Genomic DNA, 22455 nt, shown 5'->3' with positions numbered 1-22455 from the left:
AGAATGAGGCGAAAAGTATTAAAAGAGGTGAAAATCACTCCAAGTCTGGGCATGTTGAGAGCTGTACATACACACAAGGGGAGTTAGTCGGTTCCTAAGAGCCAGCATGCAGGACTGGGATTCTGGGATTTGTAGTCTTTCTAGTTGCGTATTTTTCATAGTCTTATATTTCAACAGTTTTACGACAAACTGTGACTTTTTTGACATGGAAATTATTTTTTAAATTGACAAACATCATATGTGTAATTCATGGCACAATTCAAACGGGATCGAAAGATAATCTTTCTCTCTCCAGACTTCAATACATAATTTTTCCGAAATAAGGTCACATGGTGGTCCATCGGAAAGGGAGGGACTTCGCCTCTCTATAAACATTCTGGATAATTAAAATGTTCAAAACAAGTCAAAAATACTGCAGTTAGTAGCAAGAGTAGAACATAAACAATTATACACATCTCAAAATAGAAAAAATAAAACAACTAAAAGTAAAAATATGTAAATTATCTGACGAATAAAACTCTATAGACGGTTAAATTAGAGCCAACACAATATAAAAGTGGGATATTATTCACATTTAGTGTGCAAGACCATGCAATGAAGCAGATGCTAGTTTATAGGACAGAAAACTGATCCCAAAGCTTCTTTATTATAATAAACAAACATAGTGTAGACATAAGAAGAACACACAATAACAACTAATAATACACTCTTTTGTCAGGAATCCTCAGCCTGTATTTAACTATTGTTTGTATATCTGATTTAAGGTCATATTATTGAATCTGATTAAAAAACATCTATTTTTAGAACTTTTTTTCATTTGATTCAGTGACATAAACAATGGAGAACAAGACAGGCCGGAAGTGGGCGGAGAGGACGCGCTGATTGGCTGCTGGATCTGTCAATCACGGTGTCCTTCCCGCCCACTTCCGCTCTGTTAGACACAGTTTACTCTTCGATTGAGTTTACTCTTCGATTGAGCAATAATTTGACCTTTATTCACAGGTATATTAAATCAAACGATGTTCAAATCTTCTCTACAGTATCTATGTGTATATTGTTAGCTTTGTTTGCAGCACTTCCTCCAGCTAAATGTTTAATTTAGCTTAGAAGCAGCTATGCTAACGGCTGGTTAGCTAATCCGAGCTAGCAGCTAGCTGGTTTTGTTTTGGTTAGCAAAGCTGCTGACAGGGAGCCAAACAGCTGCTTTTTGTTAGTTTTTTAACATGCATTTGCTGGTGTTTTGCTGCCCCTGCTTGTGTGTAACGGGTCGCTGCTGTTGCAGGTGTTTCTGGCCGGATGTGATGCTCGGTGCTGCAGAAACAGGTGACTGATTTACTGTCAGGATGAACAGCGAGGAGGAGTTTTACGATGCTGAGACAGGTGAGAGGCGTCTGCATTCAGGAACATAATCACATCCTTGTGCCTGTGGTGTCTTTCCTTTCTTTTATTCACACTCCCGCTTCATATTGTATCACTGGTGGAAACTGAGTAACTAGGTACTTTAAATTACAGTGGTTTAAAGTAACTGAATACATGTACTCAAGTACTGTACTTAAGTACAATTTTGAGATACTTACTTTAACAGAGGTGGAAAAAGTACTCAGATCTTGTACTTGAGTAAAAGTACAAGTACTCAGATCTTGTACTTGAGTAAAAGTAGAAGTACCAGAGTGTAGGAATACTCTGTTTCAGTAAAAGTCCTGCATTCAAAATGTTCCTCAAGTAAAAGTAGAAAAGTATTCTCATCAAAATATAGTTAAAGTAGCGACAGTAAAAGTAGTCATTGTGCAGATTGGTCCATTTCAGAATAATATATATGATATGTTTTATAATGATTGATCATGAAAGTGTTCTCAAAGCTGGTAAAGGTGCAGCTAGTTTGAATGACTTTGTATACTGCAGGGTAGCTTGTGGATTTACTCCAGGTGGAACTAAAGTCTGATTTAACACTTGATTATATTTCACATCATTCATCCACATCTGTGAAGTAACTAAAGGGATTAAATACATGTAGTGGAGGAAAAGTACAACATGTACCTCTGAATTGTAGTGGAGTAGAAGAACAAAGTAGCATAACATGGACATACTCAAGTAAAGTACAAGTATCTCAACATTGTACTTATATTAAGTACAGTACTTGAGTAAATGTACTTAGTTACTTCCTACCTCTGCTTCTGACACTGTTGTAATTTTACGAGTAAATTATCTCACCACTTTATCCCGTAGTGTGTACGGGTCTGTTGCATTGAGTCATCCTTCTTTTCTATCTATGTAGGTAATATTTAATTAATGATAATGCTTTTTCACTTTCTTTTACACACAGTGCTTTTATAAATATATGTATGTAGGGCTTTATATATATTTAGATTAAAGACATACCGACATCCTATTGTCATTTTTTAGCTTTCGTTGTAACCCTAAGTAGGACAGTGAAACTTAAACAAACAAAACATTTTTATATTTCCAGGTTTTGTGTATAAAATATCGAAAAATAGTGAAATCTAACCTCCCAGTTTCTCAAAGTCCAAGGTAATGTCTTCAGAAGTCACTTTTTGTCAGTTCAAAACCCAAAGAAATGTCATTAAAAATGATATTTAACAGAGAAAAGCAACAAATCTTAATATCTGAAGGTGAAAACAGCATTTCAAGGCCTTTTTATATATAAAAAATGACCAAATAATGTGTCTCTCAAAGAACTAATTACAAGTCAACCTGTTCCAGTAAAACGTATCTTGTTTTCTCCGTCAGGGCTGGAGTCCGATGATTCCTGTGAGGTCAGTTTTAAAGACGCCCTGGTGTTCGAAAACAAGCAGGTGACGGACGGCGAACAGGAGAATGGAGTTTGGGAGCGCAGGTGAGGAAACGTGCACAAACTCACCTCTTCAGTCTGGCTTCTAACGTGTGGTTGTTGTATCGCTTGATTTTAATTTGACTTTAACTATATTTATTTGTTGTTTCTTTTCTTTTCACTATCTCTGTAAAGCGGTTTTAAATAAATGTTCCGTCATGTTCAAAAGGAGCAAGAAGAAGAAGCTTTGCTGGTCCTCCCTCTAGCGTACATTTTTCTTGAAAATAAAAGATTAGGTCATCGTCATCCGTGATATTGGCTTCATTGTCTTAACCCATAAGAAGCCGGACCCATTTCTACTTTTTGGGAAATTAAGAGGAACTTAATTTAGACTAAATAGACCACGTACAACACATTTCTGACAAGTAACCCCCCCTAGGGTCAAATATCTGAAAAGTGACGTATATGTCCCATTGGGCTTTAAGGCGAGACACTACAGGTGAATAGGGTCATTTTTGTAACTTAAAGATATCAGCTAGAAATGTTTCCAGTTAATTACTTACATTAAGGCGCCGTTTACACGAGGAGAAAACTGCTTGTATCTGCATAGTTTCGCGTGCGTATAGCCCTATTATTTACACGAGGCCGATAGAAACTGACCCCACAAACAATAACGGGTCCCAAGGTGGATAGATTTGCAAACGAAACGCTCTGGGGGGTCAACCGAGTCCGTGTAATCACCTCTATACGAATATTTCCTCGAAAAATAGGATAGCCCCGCCTCTCCTGCTCACTGCTGTAGCAACTATCAAAAATAGCTGTGTTAATTAAACGCACAAGGGATTCTTGAATGAAATAATATTATAAAAGGCAAACCAGAATTGTTAACGCCCAATATACTCCTTAAACAAAATAAACAGAGTCAGATTTCATGCATTGATCCATTATATTGACAAAGGTGCATCTCACCCGGTGTTTGTAGAGAATATCTCTCTTTCTGAGCCGTCCTCTCGATGCAATATCCACAGAGACGTGCTTCTTGGTTTCTTTCAGTTAACTTCCCCGTTGCATTTATCCATATGCTGAGGAAATGACTATATCCCGCTGAATACCAGCAATCGCCACACACACTGACTTCCTCCTGTCAGTAGCTACTGCTAGTGCTACTGCTACTGACCATGCTACAGATATTAGTGCAAAAATATACAGCTCCTCTACCACAACCATCAGCAACAACAGATTCGGTTTCTTTCAGTTTCAGTTTCAGGGCTTAAACAGAAGGGTAGCCATGGCAACATTGCTGCGGGGCTGCTCCAGGCTGCTCTTCTTCGCGGCTTTTGGTGTATTTTGGCGGAAGTTACAGCGCCACTTACAGTCCCAGCATATGTACTACAGCGTTTCCAGCAGCCTCGTTTAAACAGACACGTTAAATGAAACAAATGCATGTGAACGGAAGACTTTTTTGAATACGCATACTGTGCAGAAACGCAAACGGTCCCGTGTGAGCGGGGCCTAAGACAATTGTTTTTTGTATTACAAGTTTTCTGAAATAGCATGTTTAAATATGCAAATGAGCCATAATCTCATTAAATATGCGCATATTTTAATACATTTCAGGAACACAAATCTGAACATTTGATAAAGCCAGGTTTAAAATTCTTGTTTCATTTTGTAGTCATAATAGAATCTACAGTTTTTACAGAAGGGATTTTGGATATCTCTTTGTATCACTCCATAAATCAGAAAATACTGTCAACAGCCCTAAAATATCTATTTTCGCCATGTTTTTAGGTATAAAATGTTATATAATTCAGGCTATGAACGATATATGAACAAACCCTTCAGTAAAAACCTTCAGAATATTGATAGGAATATAACTGGAAGGTTTGGTGTATGTAACTGCTACTGAAGTGGAAATGTCTCACTCCGAATAGGAGAAAAAACTCATTTTGAGAAAACCATGGTAAAATAACTCTTATTTATAACTTCATTAATGATTTTTGAATTGAAGAATAAAGAATATATTAACTAAATATAATTGAATCAGCTAAATTAACAGATCGTAATCATATTTCTAATTGTGCATATATGTCACTTTGGGTTTACTGTGAAAGTCCCGATCAGTGTCACAGCGATGTTTGTCTCATTTGTTTCATATCAATTTGATCAATAAATGTTTCCACAACAGGTTCAATGTGATAAAGGACATGTTATGTAAGCATTTTAATTATTAAATAGCTTGAATTTGACCTTTAGCAACAAAAAAAAGCTTTTGAAATGTTGCTCGTTCGGTCACATGTGTTAGCATCGCACATGGACATCTTGGACATGTTGTCATGGGAACACAAAGTCACATGACCTGGACCAGGACCCAGCTGACTGTTCAGTGTGTTGGGACTTCATGAGATAAAATAAAGACTAAAGCTGTAGAAGGAACTTTCCAGAACATTGAAAGGTCATGTGACACCTGTGGGTCCTTATGGGTTTAAAGTAACAAATACTTTCTTTGGTACAAAACAACCAAAAATAAATAACTTTTACAATGACAAGAAATAGCAAGCATGAGTTCACCGCTCCTGCTCATAACTGTGGGGGAAACTTCTGAAGCAATGGAGACTCAGAGAGACACGAGGAGAGCTGGAGCTTTGACGTCAAACATTGAGGGTTTACACAAGACATGTCACGGGCCAGAGGTCTGACCACACGGTAGAGATGCCACAATCAATCCTCAAGAACCCCCCTGTAGCTCCAGGTTTGAACTAGTTCAGAGTAGTGATGGAAAAATGAAGCTTTGAATGAAGCATCGAACCACTTGGACAATTGAGTCGGAAATAGGTTCATTTCTCGAAGCTTCAGTTACAGCGACCTCTCCTGGCGAAGTGCAAGGCTGCAGTGGGTTTAACGTATCTTTGCCTTGAAAAATATTCGATGCACACACACAAGACTGAATATCATGTTCTATTTGCAATTAAAGATTGATAATTGTGTGTATTGGGTTATTGAGAAGAGACTAGAGAGTGCTGGACATTTTTTTTTTTGGGCGGAGAGGGCCTTTTATCAGTTATTAAAGTATTAAAGTTGAAAAGGAATGATTAAAAGTTCATCTGTTCCGGGCTTTGAACCAGCTGCGCGGAGGACATCGCCGCTTCGGGCCGCCGGCTCTATCCACTGGGCTATCTATACCTTAAGTTATTTACATGTTTTTTATATTAGTGTTAACTGTCTTTTTGTTCACAAGTTCTCCACATTTCGAAGTGTTTCCCGAGCCAGAACGACCTATCTTTCTTCCTGGCTTGCTCTCTAATGATCCAATTAAAATGCAATACCAACAACAACTCAACAGCAACAACGCAAACAACCCACACATTGCGCATTGTTTAGAGCGGTTATAAAGTGTTGAAGCGCTCAAATTCTAAACTGTTTCAACCTGTCACCTGTCAGAATAGAGACGAGGCAGTGCATTGAATCGCCTGATTGGACCGCGAACCAGTCAAGTGATTCATTCAGGAAATGAAGCAGTTGCTGGTTCGGACGTCACATGTCACGTGATTTGAAGCAGTTGCTGGTTCGGACGTCATATGTCACGTGATTTGAAGCAGTTGCTGGTTCGGACGTCACATGTCACGTGATTTGAAGCAGTTGCTGGTTCGGACGTCATATGTCACGTGATTTGAAGCAAGCTTCGAAGCACTGCTTCTATGGAATAAGAAGTCCAGGGTTGAAGCTCCGTTCAAAGCTTCAGTGTCAAACTGCCATCACTAGTTCAGAGTGTAATAATCAACATTCTTCAATAGAGACTAAACAGCTGAGGACACTGAATCACATTTGTTGTCTCTTATGGCTCGGGGTCATCTACACCCCGAGAAGGATGTGTTCCAGGTGTCCCACAACAATAACTATCTCTGACCGAGAGCTGCCCGGTCACAAACTGGTAACATCAACAAAATGCTAGGGCAGCCCCTCCTTATGGGAGATAGCGGCTGCTCAAGGGTTAGGGCATCTGCGTCAGAGGGCGAAGGAGGAGGACATGCAGGGCAAAGGATTCCCTGCTCATAACCATTCAGGATTTGGTTTTTAAATAATAGTTTTAGTTTAGATAAAGTTGCACAGTATGTCAGCTCATCGGTTCAGTTACTCATCAACACCTTTTGATGAGATGCAATGAAGTTTGGAATTTGTTCGTATGGGTGGTTTTTAAAAGAAATGCAGTTTCCTCTCAACACGTGTATGTTTTCTCTCCGTGTGAAAAGTCCCTGGACATTATGAGGTAATCGTTGATTTGCAGCTTTGAACATCATTTGGATAGTTTTATAGCATCATGCTTTAGGGTGAGGGGCTTCAGGGGGTTATTGTGCCTGTACTAACACGTGGGAGCAGAGCGAACACATCTCTGTGCACTGCCTCCGCAGAGCATTTGTGAAGCTAGTCAGGACTTTGATTCAGCTTTAGAAACATCTGGACTTTGATGCGGCTCTGTGCTCTGTGATGATACTCTGCCACTTTCTAATGGAGTAATAATGAAACGTTTGATCTTATTTCACATTATTTTTTAATCTCTCTCCAGGAAAACCCTGCCTGCTGAGATGATCTCCAGAAACAACTTCAGTGTGTGGAGCATACTGAAGAAATGCATCGGCATGGTGAGTGATGATACCTGCGTCTAATTTCATCTGAATGACAATCTTCATATCTCCCACCAACACGCTGAGGTCTGATTCTGGGTCCAGTTGTTTTATAATTAAATAAGTGCCTAAGCTTTCATCGAGCTGAGACAAGATGAGTCAGTTCTTCTCTCTGCGATGCTGGCTATTATTAGATTGCATTTTCTTTGTCATCTGAAAGAAAATAGCTTACATAAACATAGGGATGGGTATCGTTAAGGTTTTAACGGTACTACTACTTATATCGATACCGCTTATCGATCCGGTCCTTTAACGGTACTCTTATCGGTTCTTTTGAAGACGTGCGTGCGTGCGTGCGTGTGTGCGTGTAAACTGCCCCTACATTTTGCGTATTAGAAACGGAGTTGGCGACACTAAAACTGCAATATAATGTTTGTGTAGCAATAATACATATGACATATATTTGAAATGTCTCCAGTACCGATAAAAAGACCGATAACGTCAGAGCTTAACGGTACCACTGTCTTTAATAATTCAGCCCCGGGGCCCGTTTAATACCGGGGCTCGGTAACCACCCCTACTCAAACATGACACTTACGTTTATCTGAAACACTTGTCTTACAGCTGAAAGGCAGAGAATATTTGTTTTGTATTTTGTCCAACATTGTCACACTTTAAATCTGATATTGAGATATATGTGTCCGTTCTTCTCTGTGTTTGTTCCCCTGTGCTCTCGCAGGAGCTTTCTAAAATCGCGATGCCGGTGGTGTTTAACGAGCCGCTGAGTTTCCTGCAGAGAATCTCAGAATACATGGAGCACACGCAGCTCATCCACCAGGCCTGCAGCCTGTCGGACTCCATGGACCGCATGCAGGTAGGACTCTGAATGGATATCTCAAACTGCCTTGTTATAACACACCTGGGCAGCTTGCATTGATTTCATGGCTAAAGATACATATATTTTCTAGGTTTTGTGGATAAAATGTCCAAAAATAGTGAAATCTAACCTCCCAGTTTCTCTAAGTCCTAGGTAATGTCTTCAGAAGTCACTTTTTGTCAGTTCAAAACCCAAAGAAATGTAATTTAAAATTATATTAAACAGAGAAAAGACACAAATCTAAATAGCTGAAGTATTTTTATATAAAAAAAGACCAAATAATCGATTTTAAAGATGGAAAGATTGGAAATGACTATCTCTCAAGCAACTAATTATAAGTCAACGTGTTGCAGCAGCTCCTCAGCTAACAATTATCTTCTTTATTGATTAATTGGTTCTTAAATTGGTAGAAAATTGTGATCATTAAACATAAAGTCTCCTATAAACTGAGCGGGACATATTCAACCAAGTTCAGAATCTAAATATATTCAGTAAATCTGCAAATCATCCCATTTGAGAAGTAAGAACATTTCATATATATCTCAAACTGCCTTGTTATAACTCACCTGGGCAGCTTGCATTGATTTCATGGCTAAAGATACATATATTTTCTAGGTTTTGTGGATAAAATGTCCAAAAATAGTGAAATCTAACCTCCCAGTTTCTCAAAGTCCAAGGTAATGTCTTCAGAAGTCATTTTTTGTCAGTTCAAAACCCAAAGATATTCACTTTAGTATGATTCAAAACACACAGAAACAGGAAATCTTTATATTTAAGAGGTTTTAAGCGGCATTCTTTTCACATTTTCTCATGAAAAATACATTTAATTTATTGATTAGTCTGTGATTATTAGATTAGATTGGATTAGATTCAACTTTAAGTACATTGCACAACGAAAGGCAGTTTGCCAGAAAGTGCAAAGAGTAGATCAAATGCATGAGGAAAACTTGAAACTAGTAAGCCGATAACCAACTATTAATTTAACAGATAATAATAATAATAATTCTTTATGGAGTAACTGGTCGTTAAAAGCTCAGAAGTAAAACAAAATGAAGCATAACCTTTCTATAAACCAAGTTCAAATAGCCTGCTTTTACATTAGAAAAAAGGGTACCACTTTACAATAAGACTACCCTAATAAAGGGTTTATAATTAGGTTATTAATTAGGTTGTAAACACTTTATTGATCATTAAGAACCATTTATGAACCACTTCTAACATAGTTTTCATACATCAACACAGGCTCACTATTTGGCAAGATGACTAAGCCTTATATTGGCTACTTAGCGAGAATCAACTCAGTGAGCAACAGATACCAAGGATGCTGGCTGATGACGAAGTAGCTAGGTAGCCAATATAAGGCTTAGCAGTACAGATAAATGTGGGTTCACTATTTGGCAAGATGACTAAGCCTTATATTGGCTACTTAGCGAGAATCAACTCAGTGAGCAACAGACACCAAGGATGCTGGCTGATGAAGAAGACGAAGTAAGCTAGGTAGCCAATATAAGGCTTGGCAGTACAGATAAATGTGGGCTCACTATTTGGCAAGATGACTAAGCCTTATATTGGCTACTTAAAATGTTTTGCTTGGTTCTGTTGCATCTTACTTTGCATTTCATGTGAAAAATGTGTATTAGGTAAGCGTGAATGTTATAACTCATTCATAAATGGACATGTGTATTAAACTTAAAAACAACGCACCCTTTCAGTCGTTATAAATGTTAGTAACTCATTCATAAATGGTCATAAGAGATGTCAAGAAACATCAAGATGGATGGGGGGGGAATCAACTTAGTGGACAACAGACACCAAGGATGCTTGCTGATGAAGGAGACGAAGTAAGCTAGGTAGCCAATATAAGGCTTAGCAGTACAGATAAATGTGGGCTCACTATTTGGCAAGCAACCGGTCACAGTCGCCCTGTTTATCTCATGTCTTATAAAAGCTTATTAATGATTTATAAAGTGTTCACAACCTAATTAATAAATGAATTACTAACTATTCGTAAACCCTTTATAAGGGGCTTAGTGTAAAGTGGTGCCGAAAAAATTGATAAGATACAAGAAGGACATCTTTGGTATTTCAGGGTCCATGAAAACGATTATTAATGTTATCTCTTGATGACTGTGTGACAGGTTGTTGCTGCGTTTGCTGTGTCGGCAGTAGCATCTCAATCGGAACGGACTGGAAAACCATTTAATCCTTTACTGGGGGAAACGTACGAACTCATGAGGTATCCGAGAGCACTTCTTAACACTTTATAGAACATTATCTCATTGGCTTCTGTTACTACTTGAGATGTGTGTGATGTGTTCTGCTCTTATGTTTGTTCCTTTCGGGAATCCACGTGGTCTGTGTTTTGTTTTTATGTTAACCTTCTGGTCTTAATTTTAACTTTTGTTCTTACTTGTGAAGCACTTTGTGAATTATATGTCAAAGTCAACTTTAATGTCAATCTTTCAGTTTGTGTGTACAGACAGAGAGATCGAAATAAAGTTTCCAACAATCCCGAATACAAAAATTCAATTATACAAATATACAAATATGTATAAAATATGTATAAAATATGTATATCCTATAGGGGTGGGAATCACCAGGCTCCCCACGATACGATAGTATTGCGATACTTAAGCCAAGATACAATAGTATTGCGATTCTTAAGCCACGATACAATACTATCGCGATACTTAAGCCACGCTACAATAGTATTGCGATTCTTAAGCCACGATACAATAGTATTGCGATTCTTAAGCCACGATACGATACTATCGGCCACGATACAATAGTATTGCGATTCTTAAGCCACGATACGATACTATCGCGATACTTAAGCCACGATACAATAGTATCGCGATACTTAAGCCACAATACAATAGTATCGCGATACTTAAGCCACACTACAATAGTATTGCGATACTTAAGCCACAATACAATAGTATTGCGATTCTTAAGTCACAATACGATACTATCGCGATAATTAAGCCACAATACAATACTATCGCGATACTTAAGCCACGATACAATAGTATCGCGATACTTAAGCCACAATACAATACTATCGCGATACTTAAGCCACGATACAATAGTATTGCGATACTTAAGCCATGATACAATAGTATTGCGATTCTTAAGCCACGATTCAATAGTATTGCGATTCTTAAGCCACAATATGATACTATCGCAATACTTAAGCCACAATACGATATTATCGCGATACTTAAGCCATGATACAATAGTATTGCGATACTTAAGCCACGATACAATAGTATTGCGATTCTTAAGCCACGATTCAATAGTATTGCGATTCTTAAGCCACAATACGATACTATCGCAATACTTAAGCCACAATACGATATTATCGCGATACTTAAGCCACGATACAATAGTATTGCAATACTTAAGCCACGATACAATAGTATTGCGATTCTTAAGCCACGATTCAATAGTATTGCGATTCTTAAGCCACAATACGATACTATCGCGATACTTAAGCCATGCTACGATGGTATTGCGATTCTACGATATGCTAAGTATTGCGATACAATATATTGCGATATTGCAAATCACATGGCTCATATCCATGTCAGTCTTCCCTTCCTGGTTAAAAAATGTATTTGCAATATGAATAGTTTATGTAAATGTGTTATGTTTATGTTTAACCATCTTTCGGAGGGATATGCTACAGTTTATATAATAAAATATCGATACAATATCGCCACGCAAAGTATCGCGATACTATGCTGTATCGATTATTTCCCCCACCCCTAATATCCTATATATATATATATACAATCAACAGACACATATGCACACATTAAGATGAAAACACAACAATCAATATATACAAAATAACAGTCACTTCCATATCTTTGGGAATGTACGTTAGTGCAAGATTGTCCATAGCAGCGTAGAAAAAAGTGTCTGGTGCTGGAATTGAGTGTCTGAGTGTGTGGGGAGTTATAGTCCAGTGGGGGCATTATTTCTGTGAAAAGGTAATATAATAATAACACTTGTGTTTTTCACAGGGAGGAGGAGGGCTACAAGTTGATCTCGGAGCAGGTGAGCCACCACCCCCCCCGTCAGTGCTTTCCACGCTCAGTCTCTGAAGCACGAGTTCGAGTTTCACGGATCCATCGACCCCAAACTCAAGTTCTGGGGAAAAAGTGTGGAGGCCGAGCCCAAAGGCACCATGACCCTGGAGCTGCTCAAGTGAGTGAAAAGTACACGCATCCTTTACTCAAGTAGAAGTACAGATACTTAAAAATACTCTGGTGAAAGTAGAAGTACTGACTAAACTTCTTTACTCAAGTAAAAGTAAAGAGGGCTTTGAAATGTACTTCAGTAAAAAGTACCCATAACTAGCAGCTGTTTTAAAGAGTACCTGACCTCCCTTTATATTAATAGAACAATAATGTCATTGTTAGCTAATGAATGTTTCCATGCTGAACAACGGCAACATGACAACGTTTTCATTGGTCCCTCTTCTTTAGAGAAGACCAGGAAATGATGGATACACGGATCGTGTTCAAATCAATAGGCACGCAATGACTCTAAATAATAATGATCACGCCACCAAACACACATTCAAACTAAAGGAACCAGCCTGTTTGGAAAATGAGAGAAGTAGAAAGTACAGGTATTTGGGTTCAAAATGTAAGAAGTAGAAAGTACAGGTATTTGGGTTCAAAATGTAAGAAGTAGAAAGTACAGGTATTTGTGTTCAAAATGTAAGAACAGACAGGTTTGCCATCTGTCACTTCAGAGGAGGTGGCGTGGGAATTGTAGTCTTTTATACTCTGGTTGACTACAGACGTCACGATTAGGTGGCCTTTCTTATAAAAACAAAATACTGGCTCTAACGGTATGTATTTCCTGCAGACATAAAGAAGCGTACACGTGGACGAACCCGATGTGCTGCGTGCACAACATCATCCTGGGAAAACTCTGGATCGAGCAGTACGGAACCGTGGAGATAATCAACCACAGGTGAGCAAAGATAAATGCAGAATCACACACTGGTCCGATTATTGGTTGTTTACATGACATATTTTCATTTTGTACTTCATCAGCACGGGAGATAAGTGTGTGTTGAACTTCAAACCGGTGGGCATGTTTGGGAAAGAGCTGCACAGAGTGGAGGGTCACATCCAGGACAAAAGGTAACGGCACAACAACACATGATCTGCACAACTCTTAACGTCAAACGCACAGCGATGCAGACAGAAAACAATAAAGGTCGAAGCGACTCACACACAGTGCTAAGCATCTCAAGACATTCTGAACAAATGGAAAAGATTTCATGTAGATCTGAAAGATATCAATTCACTGAGCTGGTCTGCAGAGGAGATGAAGTTTATAAAACATAAAAATCACAAGTTAAATACCAATTCATAGAAGGTTGACAGCAACTACTTAAAGGGGACCTATCATGCAAAATGCACTTTTGTACGTCTTTTCTACATGAATATGTGTCCCCGGTGTTCCAGGGAACTCACCAAGTGTCAGAAAACACAACCCTCTCTATTTTCCTCCATACCCAAATCTCTAAAAAAGGGGCTGCAACGGATCTGATAAAAACTGATCCAGATTTGAACACTGTCCTGACGTCAGGACGGTGGCGCTACGGCTATTGGGCCAACTCCACCAATCAGCCACGGCCATTGCCGTTCGAAAGCGCTGGAGACGCTGTAGTACATATGCCAGGCCTGTAGGTGGTGCTGTTCTCACTGAATCAACCCTTGCTAAAACAGAGCTAAAAATTGTCAAATTGAGCAAAATGAGGCATGGCTAAAATGCATGATCTGTTTGGTATTTTGAAAAAAATATATATATAAATATGCCTTATATAGGTATGGTCCTACACTATATTATTCAAATATAGCATGATAGGTCCACTTTAACCTAATAATTCACATGTTGATGCAAATGTACTTGCCGCTTGCATGTTGTCAATGATGTGCCATTTCAAACGAAACATGGCAAAGGTGAGCTTAAAATCAAATCAAGTAAGTGCACAGTTGATTTAGAAGTTCCAGTTTGAATTGAAACCAAGCGTATCTATTGATGTCCGTTTTTTTGAGCAACAACAAAGGCAATTAGCCTGCAACTGAATAGGTTTGCTTGATATTAGTTTAGTTAATTGCCAGAAATATGTTTTCCTACAGAAAGCATGTGTTGATCACTTAAAGGTGGGGTGGGTAATTCACTTCAGAAACACTTTTTGTTATATTCCATGGAATGCTCTTAACATCCCGATAGCAATGAATATATTAAATGCTTTGACAATAAATCCATAAAGAAATATCATCAGTGGAAGCCGTAGTACTGTAAAAAGCACGACCAATCATCTGAGCCGGCCCGGCTAAAATAACTGGATGGCCTACCTGCCTGTCAGCCTTCCATCTGTGCACAAACTTATCTCGTGCCCTCATTGGTCATGTGCGCGCTCGTGTGTGTTGGAGGAGGGGCTCTGTAAGGAAGTGGCAGATTTTCTCCGGTTGTGTATTTTCAAATTCTAGCGATCTCGAGCCGGTTTCTCCAAAATGACCTACCCCACCTTTAAGGAGAAAAGACTGAGGAGTCAGCATTCACTTATGGTAAAAAAACGATCAATTAAAATCTTTTTTTTACCAAAAGTTGATATTTATACCATAAATCAGTGCAATATCAGCTGCGGACACAATCAGTGCATTTGTAATTCATAGCCAATGGTTGAGATGAATTACCTCCTAACTGATGTTGCTCTCTGCAGTAAGAAGAAGAGGCGAGTTCTGTACGGGAAGTGGACAGAGTGCATGTACAGCATCGACCCCAAAGTGTACGACGCTCACAAAAAGTCTGAAAAGAAAACGGCGGCAGACTCGAAGAAGCTGAAAAAGGTGAGAGACGCTCTGAGATAAAGCTGCTCAGTCTTTAGGATCCCTGTTAGCATGAGCTATTCTTCCTGGGGTCCGCACACACACAGTCACACATCAATAATACATATTCCCACAGACACATTTTAATTATGCTTTATGATAAGAGGATGTTTTTTAAGCAAACTTTTGAAATATACTTGGGGGTTTTTCCTGAGTCCAGCTGACCATGTCTCTGATGTGTTTATCTGTCCTCATGAAGTCAATGTGTGGCTCTAAATCCTTTCTCTCAAATGGTTTTCCTTCCACGATAACATGCAGTGCATTAGTGGAAGATAAGGTGCAGTTTAGTGTGTGTGTGTGTGTGTGTGTGTGTGTGTGTGTGTTGTTATCAGTGCTGTTAGTGTAGAGCATTGCACTCAGCCGTCCTGCAATGACTCGCACTGTGTTGAGTCTGTGGCAAAGTTGTAGTTCTGCACATACTGTGAGACACACATCGTTAGGCCGTTAGACTCATTGTGTGTGTGTGTGTGTGTGTGTGTGTGTGTCTGGTGTGTGTGTGTGTGTGTGTGTGTGTGTGTGTGTGTGTGTGTGTGTGTAGGGACGTAGTTGTGAAGCTGAGGAGGCGGACGAGATGCCGGACGTCCAAGAAACTGTGACTGTGATACCAGGAAGTGCCTTACTGTGGAGGATATCACCGAGACCTGCTGACTCTGCACAGGTCAGTATCCAACACACACACACACACACACACACACACAGACAGACAGACAGACAGACAGACAGACAGACAGACAGACAGACAGACAGACAGACAGACAGACAGACAGACAGACAGACAGACAGACAGACAGACAGACAGACAGACAGACAGACAGACAGACAGACAGAGGGGACACATGTTGATGTAGAAAAGACGTGAACAAGTGGATTTTACATAATAGGTGACCTTTCATGTCAAAAAGAGAGTTAAAAATATCACCGTTATTTGGATCGGTTGATTCTCCCTCCTGCTCGTTCACCTTCTGATCCTCCATCTTGTTTCTGTGTAGATGTATAACTTCACGAGCTTCGCCATGACTCTGAACGAGATGGAGCCGGAGACGCTGCTGCCGCCGACCGACTGCCGGCTGAGACCGGATATCAGAGCCATGGAGAACGGAGACATGGGTAACACATTTGAATACTTTATTTGGTTCCACAAATTATATTACATAAGACAGGGAATCAAATATATCGGGGCTAAGCAGCACAGAACACTTAAGGGAACACATAGCATCTCCTTCTCCACACGGCTAAGCTGCCAATAATAGCTGAAACAGAGCAATATTTGGCAATTTGTTTGGCTTTTCTCTTTGACATTCCAGCAATTCTCAGACCAATCATGGTGTATTTATATACATGGCCAAGACTTCCGAATATGAGTATGCTATATCTACACTTGTACCCAAAGCTGGTTATGACATGGAGCAGTGGTTGGTATTTGATATACTTGTCCTGGAAAGCCTGGTCCATGTACAGGTCAAAGGCACAGCCTACTTCTAATATTAGCACCTCCCTGTGGTTGGTGTCAACAAAAACAACATCAGGTGTATTTGGGATGTTAGCAAAGACATCATTGGTAAAACCAAACCATTCTGGTAACACTCTAGTGTGCTTGTACATTGCTGCACTAGATGGTAAGATGTTTTGTACCGCATCAGACACAATGTCCACAATGCGGTCAAGACGGGCTATGTACAGGCGTTTGTATGCATGACATCCATTTGTTATGTGTGCAATGGATTCTCGGTGTTGTTGTGAATCCTGGTGGTTTAAACAGAATGGAGTGTGAATGTGAGGGTACCAGGTGGACAGATTGTACTTAGTGGGTAATACCTGCAGTCTTGCTTTGATGGTAAATGTCAGAACATCCTCACCAACAGCGGCGTTCTTAAACACTGAGTGTGAGACTGAGTGGTCAGCAAACCCCAAACAGGCTAGCTTTCCCTGTAATCTGAGTCCACACCAGTGCTGCTTGATCTCAGACTGCTTCATGCTGAGCAGAACCCTCCTTGCAGACACACACACACACACACACACACACACACACTCACTCACTCACTCACTCACTCACTCACTCACTCACTCACTCACTCACTCACTCACTCACTCACTCAGACACTCAGACACTCAGACACTCAGACAGACACTCCTTACACACTTGTAAGTGTACGAAGCAACACGAAAACCTGTTGTTCTTAAAATAAAGGTGGTTTAATGATATCTCAAATGATAGGGCATACAAGCAGCATTTAAATACAAAACAAATGGGTTGCATTGTCTCTGAATATGAATTCTTACAAATGTACGTTGTGTTTAATGTCTGTTACCCTGTCTTAATATTTGTCTTTTGTTAATGTTGCAAATGGAGCTGCTGTGATGCAAGACAAAACAGTACTACACAGACTATAACGTGTCGTCTCATATCAACATATCATTTCATAGAATTATCGAATTCAGAGAAAGAGCGGCTAGAGGACAAACAAAGGACGTCGCGCAGAGATCGCTCCGTGGAGGAGGAGGAGTGGTGCACCAGGTGAGAGATTGATTCTTATATGAAATGAATGTGTGGTGTCAACAATCTGTAAACTCTGGAAGAGGATAAGAGCCCGTGTGACTGTTATTTTGAGACCTCGTGGACAGTCCCCATTAATCAACTGTCTGTAATATTGTGTTGCATTGCTGGAGAAGCCTGTGACTTAAGAATTTCATCGACATAACTACTCTGTAGCTATGGTGGTATGACTAATAAAGAACCTTGAACCCCCTTGTCACAAAAAACTGTAAATGGGGCATTAGCTTTAGGTGCTGTTTACACGAGAACGCAAACGGTGGTATCTGCTACTTTTCTCTTTCGTATAGCCCGTTCGTTCACACGAGGCCGTAACGGAACCGCGGAAACGGACCCCTCAAACGATAACGGGTCCCAAGGTGGATAGATCTGCAAACGGAACGCTCTGGGGGGGGGGGGGCTCCGTTTGTACTCCCTATAAGCAGGGCTCGAGCTTAAGGACGTCCCGTCGTCCCGGGGCCGAAAAGAATCGGGTCGGGGAGGATACAAATGAATTTTGGGACGAATTTGGGACGAGAGTTAAAATAAAAATACCCTGCTAACTCTACTACGAACGGCGATGAAAATGAAACTGACTGCACGTTTTGTGTAGCACACAGTTATTAAACCTCCTTGTCAACATAAACACACACAAAGCATTTAGCAACCCGCGAAATACACACACACACAGTACTTAGCTACAGCTGTCAGCCAGCCGCACAGCTGTGATGTAACTACCATTTTTTTACCCCGGAGTGGTGCGGAGAAACGAAACTTAACTTATGAAGCAGCTTTTGACGGCGCGCTATGCATAGGGCACCCGAGAGGGGGTTTCCAGACATGTCATTGCAGCTGAGATGAGAACTCTCCATCGCATTTAGTCCTTAGCAATATGCTGCGCCTCTCCCCATGTAGGGATGGGTACCGAGCCCCGGTATTAAACGGGCCCCGGCCGGAATTATTAAAGACAGTGGTACCAACAGTGGTCTTTTTATCGGTACTGGAGACATTTAAAACATATGTCATATGTATTACTGCTACATGAACATTATATTGCAGTTTTAGTTTCGCCCGTCTGTGTGCGAGGGGGTGGTGCAGTTTGTAAAGGTCTCCTGACTGTGTTACAGACTGTCATCCTGGTTAGTGGTTACTTCTGGGTTCTGTCTTCAGGACAGAGTGTTGGATTTTGTTGTTAATCGGATGGGACTTGATTGGATTCAATATTAGAGCAACTTTCTCGCTTGTGTGTTTTTTTTTAATATATTTGGCCTTTGTTTATGTGTTTGACTGATTTACTCAAATAAAAAGGTTGATGAATTATCATCTAATGATTTGTATGATGTTTTATTTATGTTAAAGGTCACTTTGAATGATTTTAACTAATGATAATGTAGAAAAACAAATATTTTAAATTCGGGACGGTCCACATTAATTTCGGGACGGTTCCGGGAGGATGGTGAAAAAAGTTAGTTGAGAGCCCTGCCTATAAGATCATATCCTGATAACGATGAAGCCATAGCCCCGCCTCTCCCCACCTCTGCTGCTCACTGCTGTAGCATGGTCAGTAGCTACTGTCATTAGCTACTGCTAGTGCTACTGCTACTGACCATGCTACAGATGTTAGTGCAACATCTACAGCTCCTCTACCACAACCATCAGCAACAAGTGGACATGGAGAACTACATGAACTACATGTTGCTAAATCCACCGCGGGGCATAAACAGAAGGGTAGCCATGGCAACCATACTCGGGGGGTCTTCTTCGCTGCTTTTGGTGTATTTAGTGGCGGAAGTACAGCGCCACTTACAGGCCCGGCATATGTACTACAGCGTCTCCAGCGCTTTCTGTAAAGGATTACTTTTTTGATATCGTATTCGGTTCGTTTGCGTTTGCGTTTGCGTGTAAATGGGGTCTTAGCCAACATTGCTAATTTCCAGCTGTTGTCCCCGGCCCAGATGATAATAAACACCTTTTTAAAATCACAAAACATCAACAGTTAGTTAAAGAGAAAGAATGAAAGACAAGTAGATAGAGGCGAAAGGATAAAAGAGAACAATAAAATGCAAACAACACACGTTACTACACACATGTCAGGATTCCTACTTTCTAAGAATTAAATAATATTTGGGGAGGGCAAAAAAAAAGTTTATGATTGACGATTTCTTGGCTGACGGAATAGGTGGAACTAACGCTATTTGTTATTCTAGTCGGACCCATTAGAGCGTAAAACTATAAGTATCTGAAATAAATATGTGTACTGAAACAAATAGCAATAACTGTATTGCATTGTTTTCTTATGCGCAATTACTTCATACTGTCTTTGTCTTATTCGTCCTGCATTGATTGTGCCCCCCTCAGAAAACAACTGGTCCCAGCCTGGCCCCCCCAGTCCAATTGGTCTGGAACCGCCACTGCTGCGCTCTCAAACCAAAATGCAGATTTCCCCTGTAAAATGTGCTGCCAGAAAACAATATTTCTGTTCGTTAAAAACTGTATAATTAAAATATGAAGATGGTGAGAGCTCCGCCGTGTTGTTGTTGTTTACGTTAGGAGACATCTTGTTTACGAGCGTCATGTTCTCGGCAGAATTGATATATCTTATGAACAAGATCAGCGCCACAGTACTCGTACTATATCATCGAGAAAAAAACCCTGATATATAATAAGGTCTGGATTCTGACTTTAATCCCAAATGTCTTCTCTGAACATCTCAGAACCCAGTGTGTGTGTGTTTCCTCCTCAGGTGGTTCCAGTTGGGAACGAACCCTCACACGGGAGCGGAGGATTGGCTCTACTCAGGTGGATACTTTGACCGAAACTACTCGGACTCTCCCAACATTTATTGACACACACCTCCTCCTCCGCAGATCTAATGTGTGTGTGTGTGTGTGTGTGTGTGTGACGTCCAGACGCTCACGGTTCTGTGTGTGTCCTGATTTCAAATCGACCGACTGTGAACCACGGGAGAAACGTTACATTTAGTTTACTTACTGTACATGACATCTTTAATAATGATAATAGTCCACATGTGTGTCACTCACAAACGAGGGGTTTTTAAACAGTCACCTGTGTGTGTGTGTGTGTGTGTGTGTGTGTGTCTGTGTGTGTACGTGAACGCGTGTGTGTGTGTGACGTCCAGACACTCGGTTGTGTGTGTGTGTGTGTATGTGTACGTGAACGTGTGTGTGAACGTGTGTGTGTGACGTCCAGACGCTCACGGTTCTGTGTGTGTGTGTGAACGCGTGTGTGTGTACGTGTGTGTGTGTGTGACGTCCAGACACTCTCGGTTGTGTGTGTGTCTGTGTGTGTGTACGTGAACGTGTGTGTGAACGTGTGTGTGTGTGTGTGACGTCCAGAGACTCTCGGTTGTGTGTGTGTCTGTGTGTGTGTATGTGAACGTGTGTGTGAACGTGTGTGTGACGTCCAGACGCTCACGGTTCTGTGTGCGTGTCCTGATTTCAAATCGACCGACTGTGAACCACGGGAGACACGTTATATTTAGTTACTCACAAACGAGGGGTTTTTAAACAGTCACCTGTGTGTGTGTGTGTGTGGACGTGTGTGTGTGTGTGTGTGGACGTGTGTGTGTGGACATGTGTGTGTGTATATGAGAGAGAGAGTGTGTGTGGTGACCATGCTGCTGCAGAACACAAAGCTCTTGACTGTCAATCCTTTTTGGTTCGGGTTCGTCGTCTTTCCAAACACTTCTCACCCGTTAGCGTTCAGATTTCAGGGGTCGTTTAAACACATCTGCTTCTTGTATAGATATATAAACAACAACAATTTGAATATTAGATGTGTATTTTCACCCTTTCTCTGAATGGAGACGTAGGGATGAAAGCTGCTTATAATAATAATAATAATAATAATCATGTTTACCGACACAGTAAACACCGTATTCTCCACTGTTACATAGATACTGTATAATAATAATGATATTTGGTGCATGCATGAAGAGGATTATTTAAAGCCATATTTTCTGCACTAAATATAAATCTGTAAACACAGGAGCATTTTGTGTTTTTCTAACACTATGAGAATATTGATGCGACACTCTGAGCCATACAGTCTAAATAATAATGAATATATTAACAATATTAAAGCATTTTATAACTCCTATTATTATTCTTTGTCTATCTCGAAAACACACTAACTGTAAACAGGAAGTATAATACTCCCAGGAAGACACTTAGGATGTGTTATTTTAACGTTTATTTGCTTATTTTGGCAAATGTACTCCGTTATAGGTTGCCGAATTCCCTTCGTGTTTGCATTGTACGCGTAAACATCTGCAGATATCTTTCACTGAGTGACTTTTATACTCGAGAGAAGTGGAAAACATGATGATTCTCAGGCAACGTTTATAAGGAGGGTCTTTTTACTTTAAGCGTAATTTATATACAAAATATATATATTTAATTTGATTTTGGCTTTTTTGAGGGATCCAGAGGCCCAATGCTGATGCACATTTAGATAACTTCTTATTTAACCCTTTTGTGCCCAAATACTTCATTAAAGGTGGGGTAGGTCATTTTGGAGAAACCAGCTCGAGATCGCTAGAATTTGAAAATACACAACCGGAGAAAATCTGCCACTTCCTTACAGAGCCCCTCCTCCAACACACACGAACGCGCACATGACCAATGAGGGCACGAGATAAGTTTGTGCACAGATGGAAGGCTGACAGGCAGGTAGGCCATCCAGTTATTTTAGCCGGG

The 22455-nt window shown here is 40.2% G+C and overlaps 1 protein-coding gene across 1 annotated transcript; it reads left to right on the top strand.

Annotated features, from left to right (window-relative positions):
• The first annotated feature begins 917 nt into the window (after positions 1-917).
• LOC117483704 (oxysterol-binding protein-related protein 2-like) lies at positions 918-20873 on the top strand. Its single transcript, XM_034132060.1, is given in 15 exon segments — positions 918-1002; positions 1283-1380; positions 2749-2854; positions 7353-7428; positions 8150-8284; positions 10426-10523; positions 12316-12361; positions 12363-12499; positions 13169-13276; positions 13360-13449; positions 15042-15168; positions 15746-15865; positions 16197-16314; positions 17632-17722; positions 20481-20873. Coding segments are annotated over 14 exon segments (1392 nt in total). The 5' UTR covers positions 918-1002; positions 1283-1343; the 3' UTR covers positions 20584-20873.
• Positions 20874-22455: the final 1582 nt, after the last annotated feature.

Source organism: Trematomus bernacchii, unplaced genomic scaffold (assembly GCF_902827165.1).
Source record: "Trematomus bernacchii unplaced genomic scaffold, fTreBer1.1, whole genome shotgun sequence".
NCBI classification, from domain to species: domain Eukaryota; kingdom Metazoa; phylum Chordata; class Actinopteri; order Perciformes; family Nototheniidae; genus Trematomus; species Trematomus bernacchii.
This window is presented reverse-complemented; position numbering and strand designations above follow the sequence as displayed.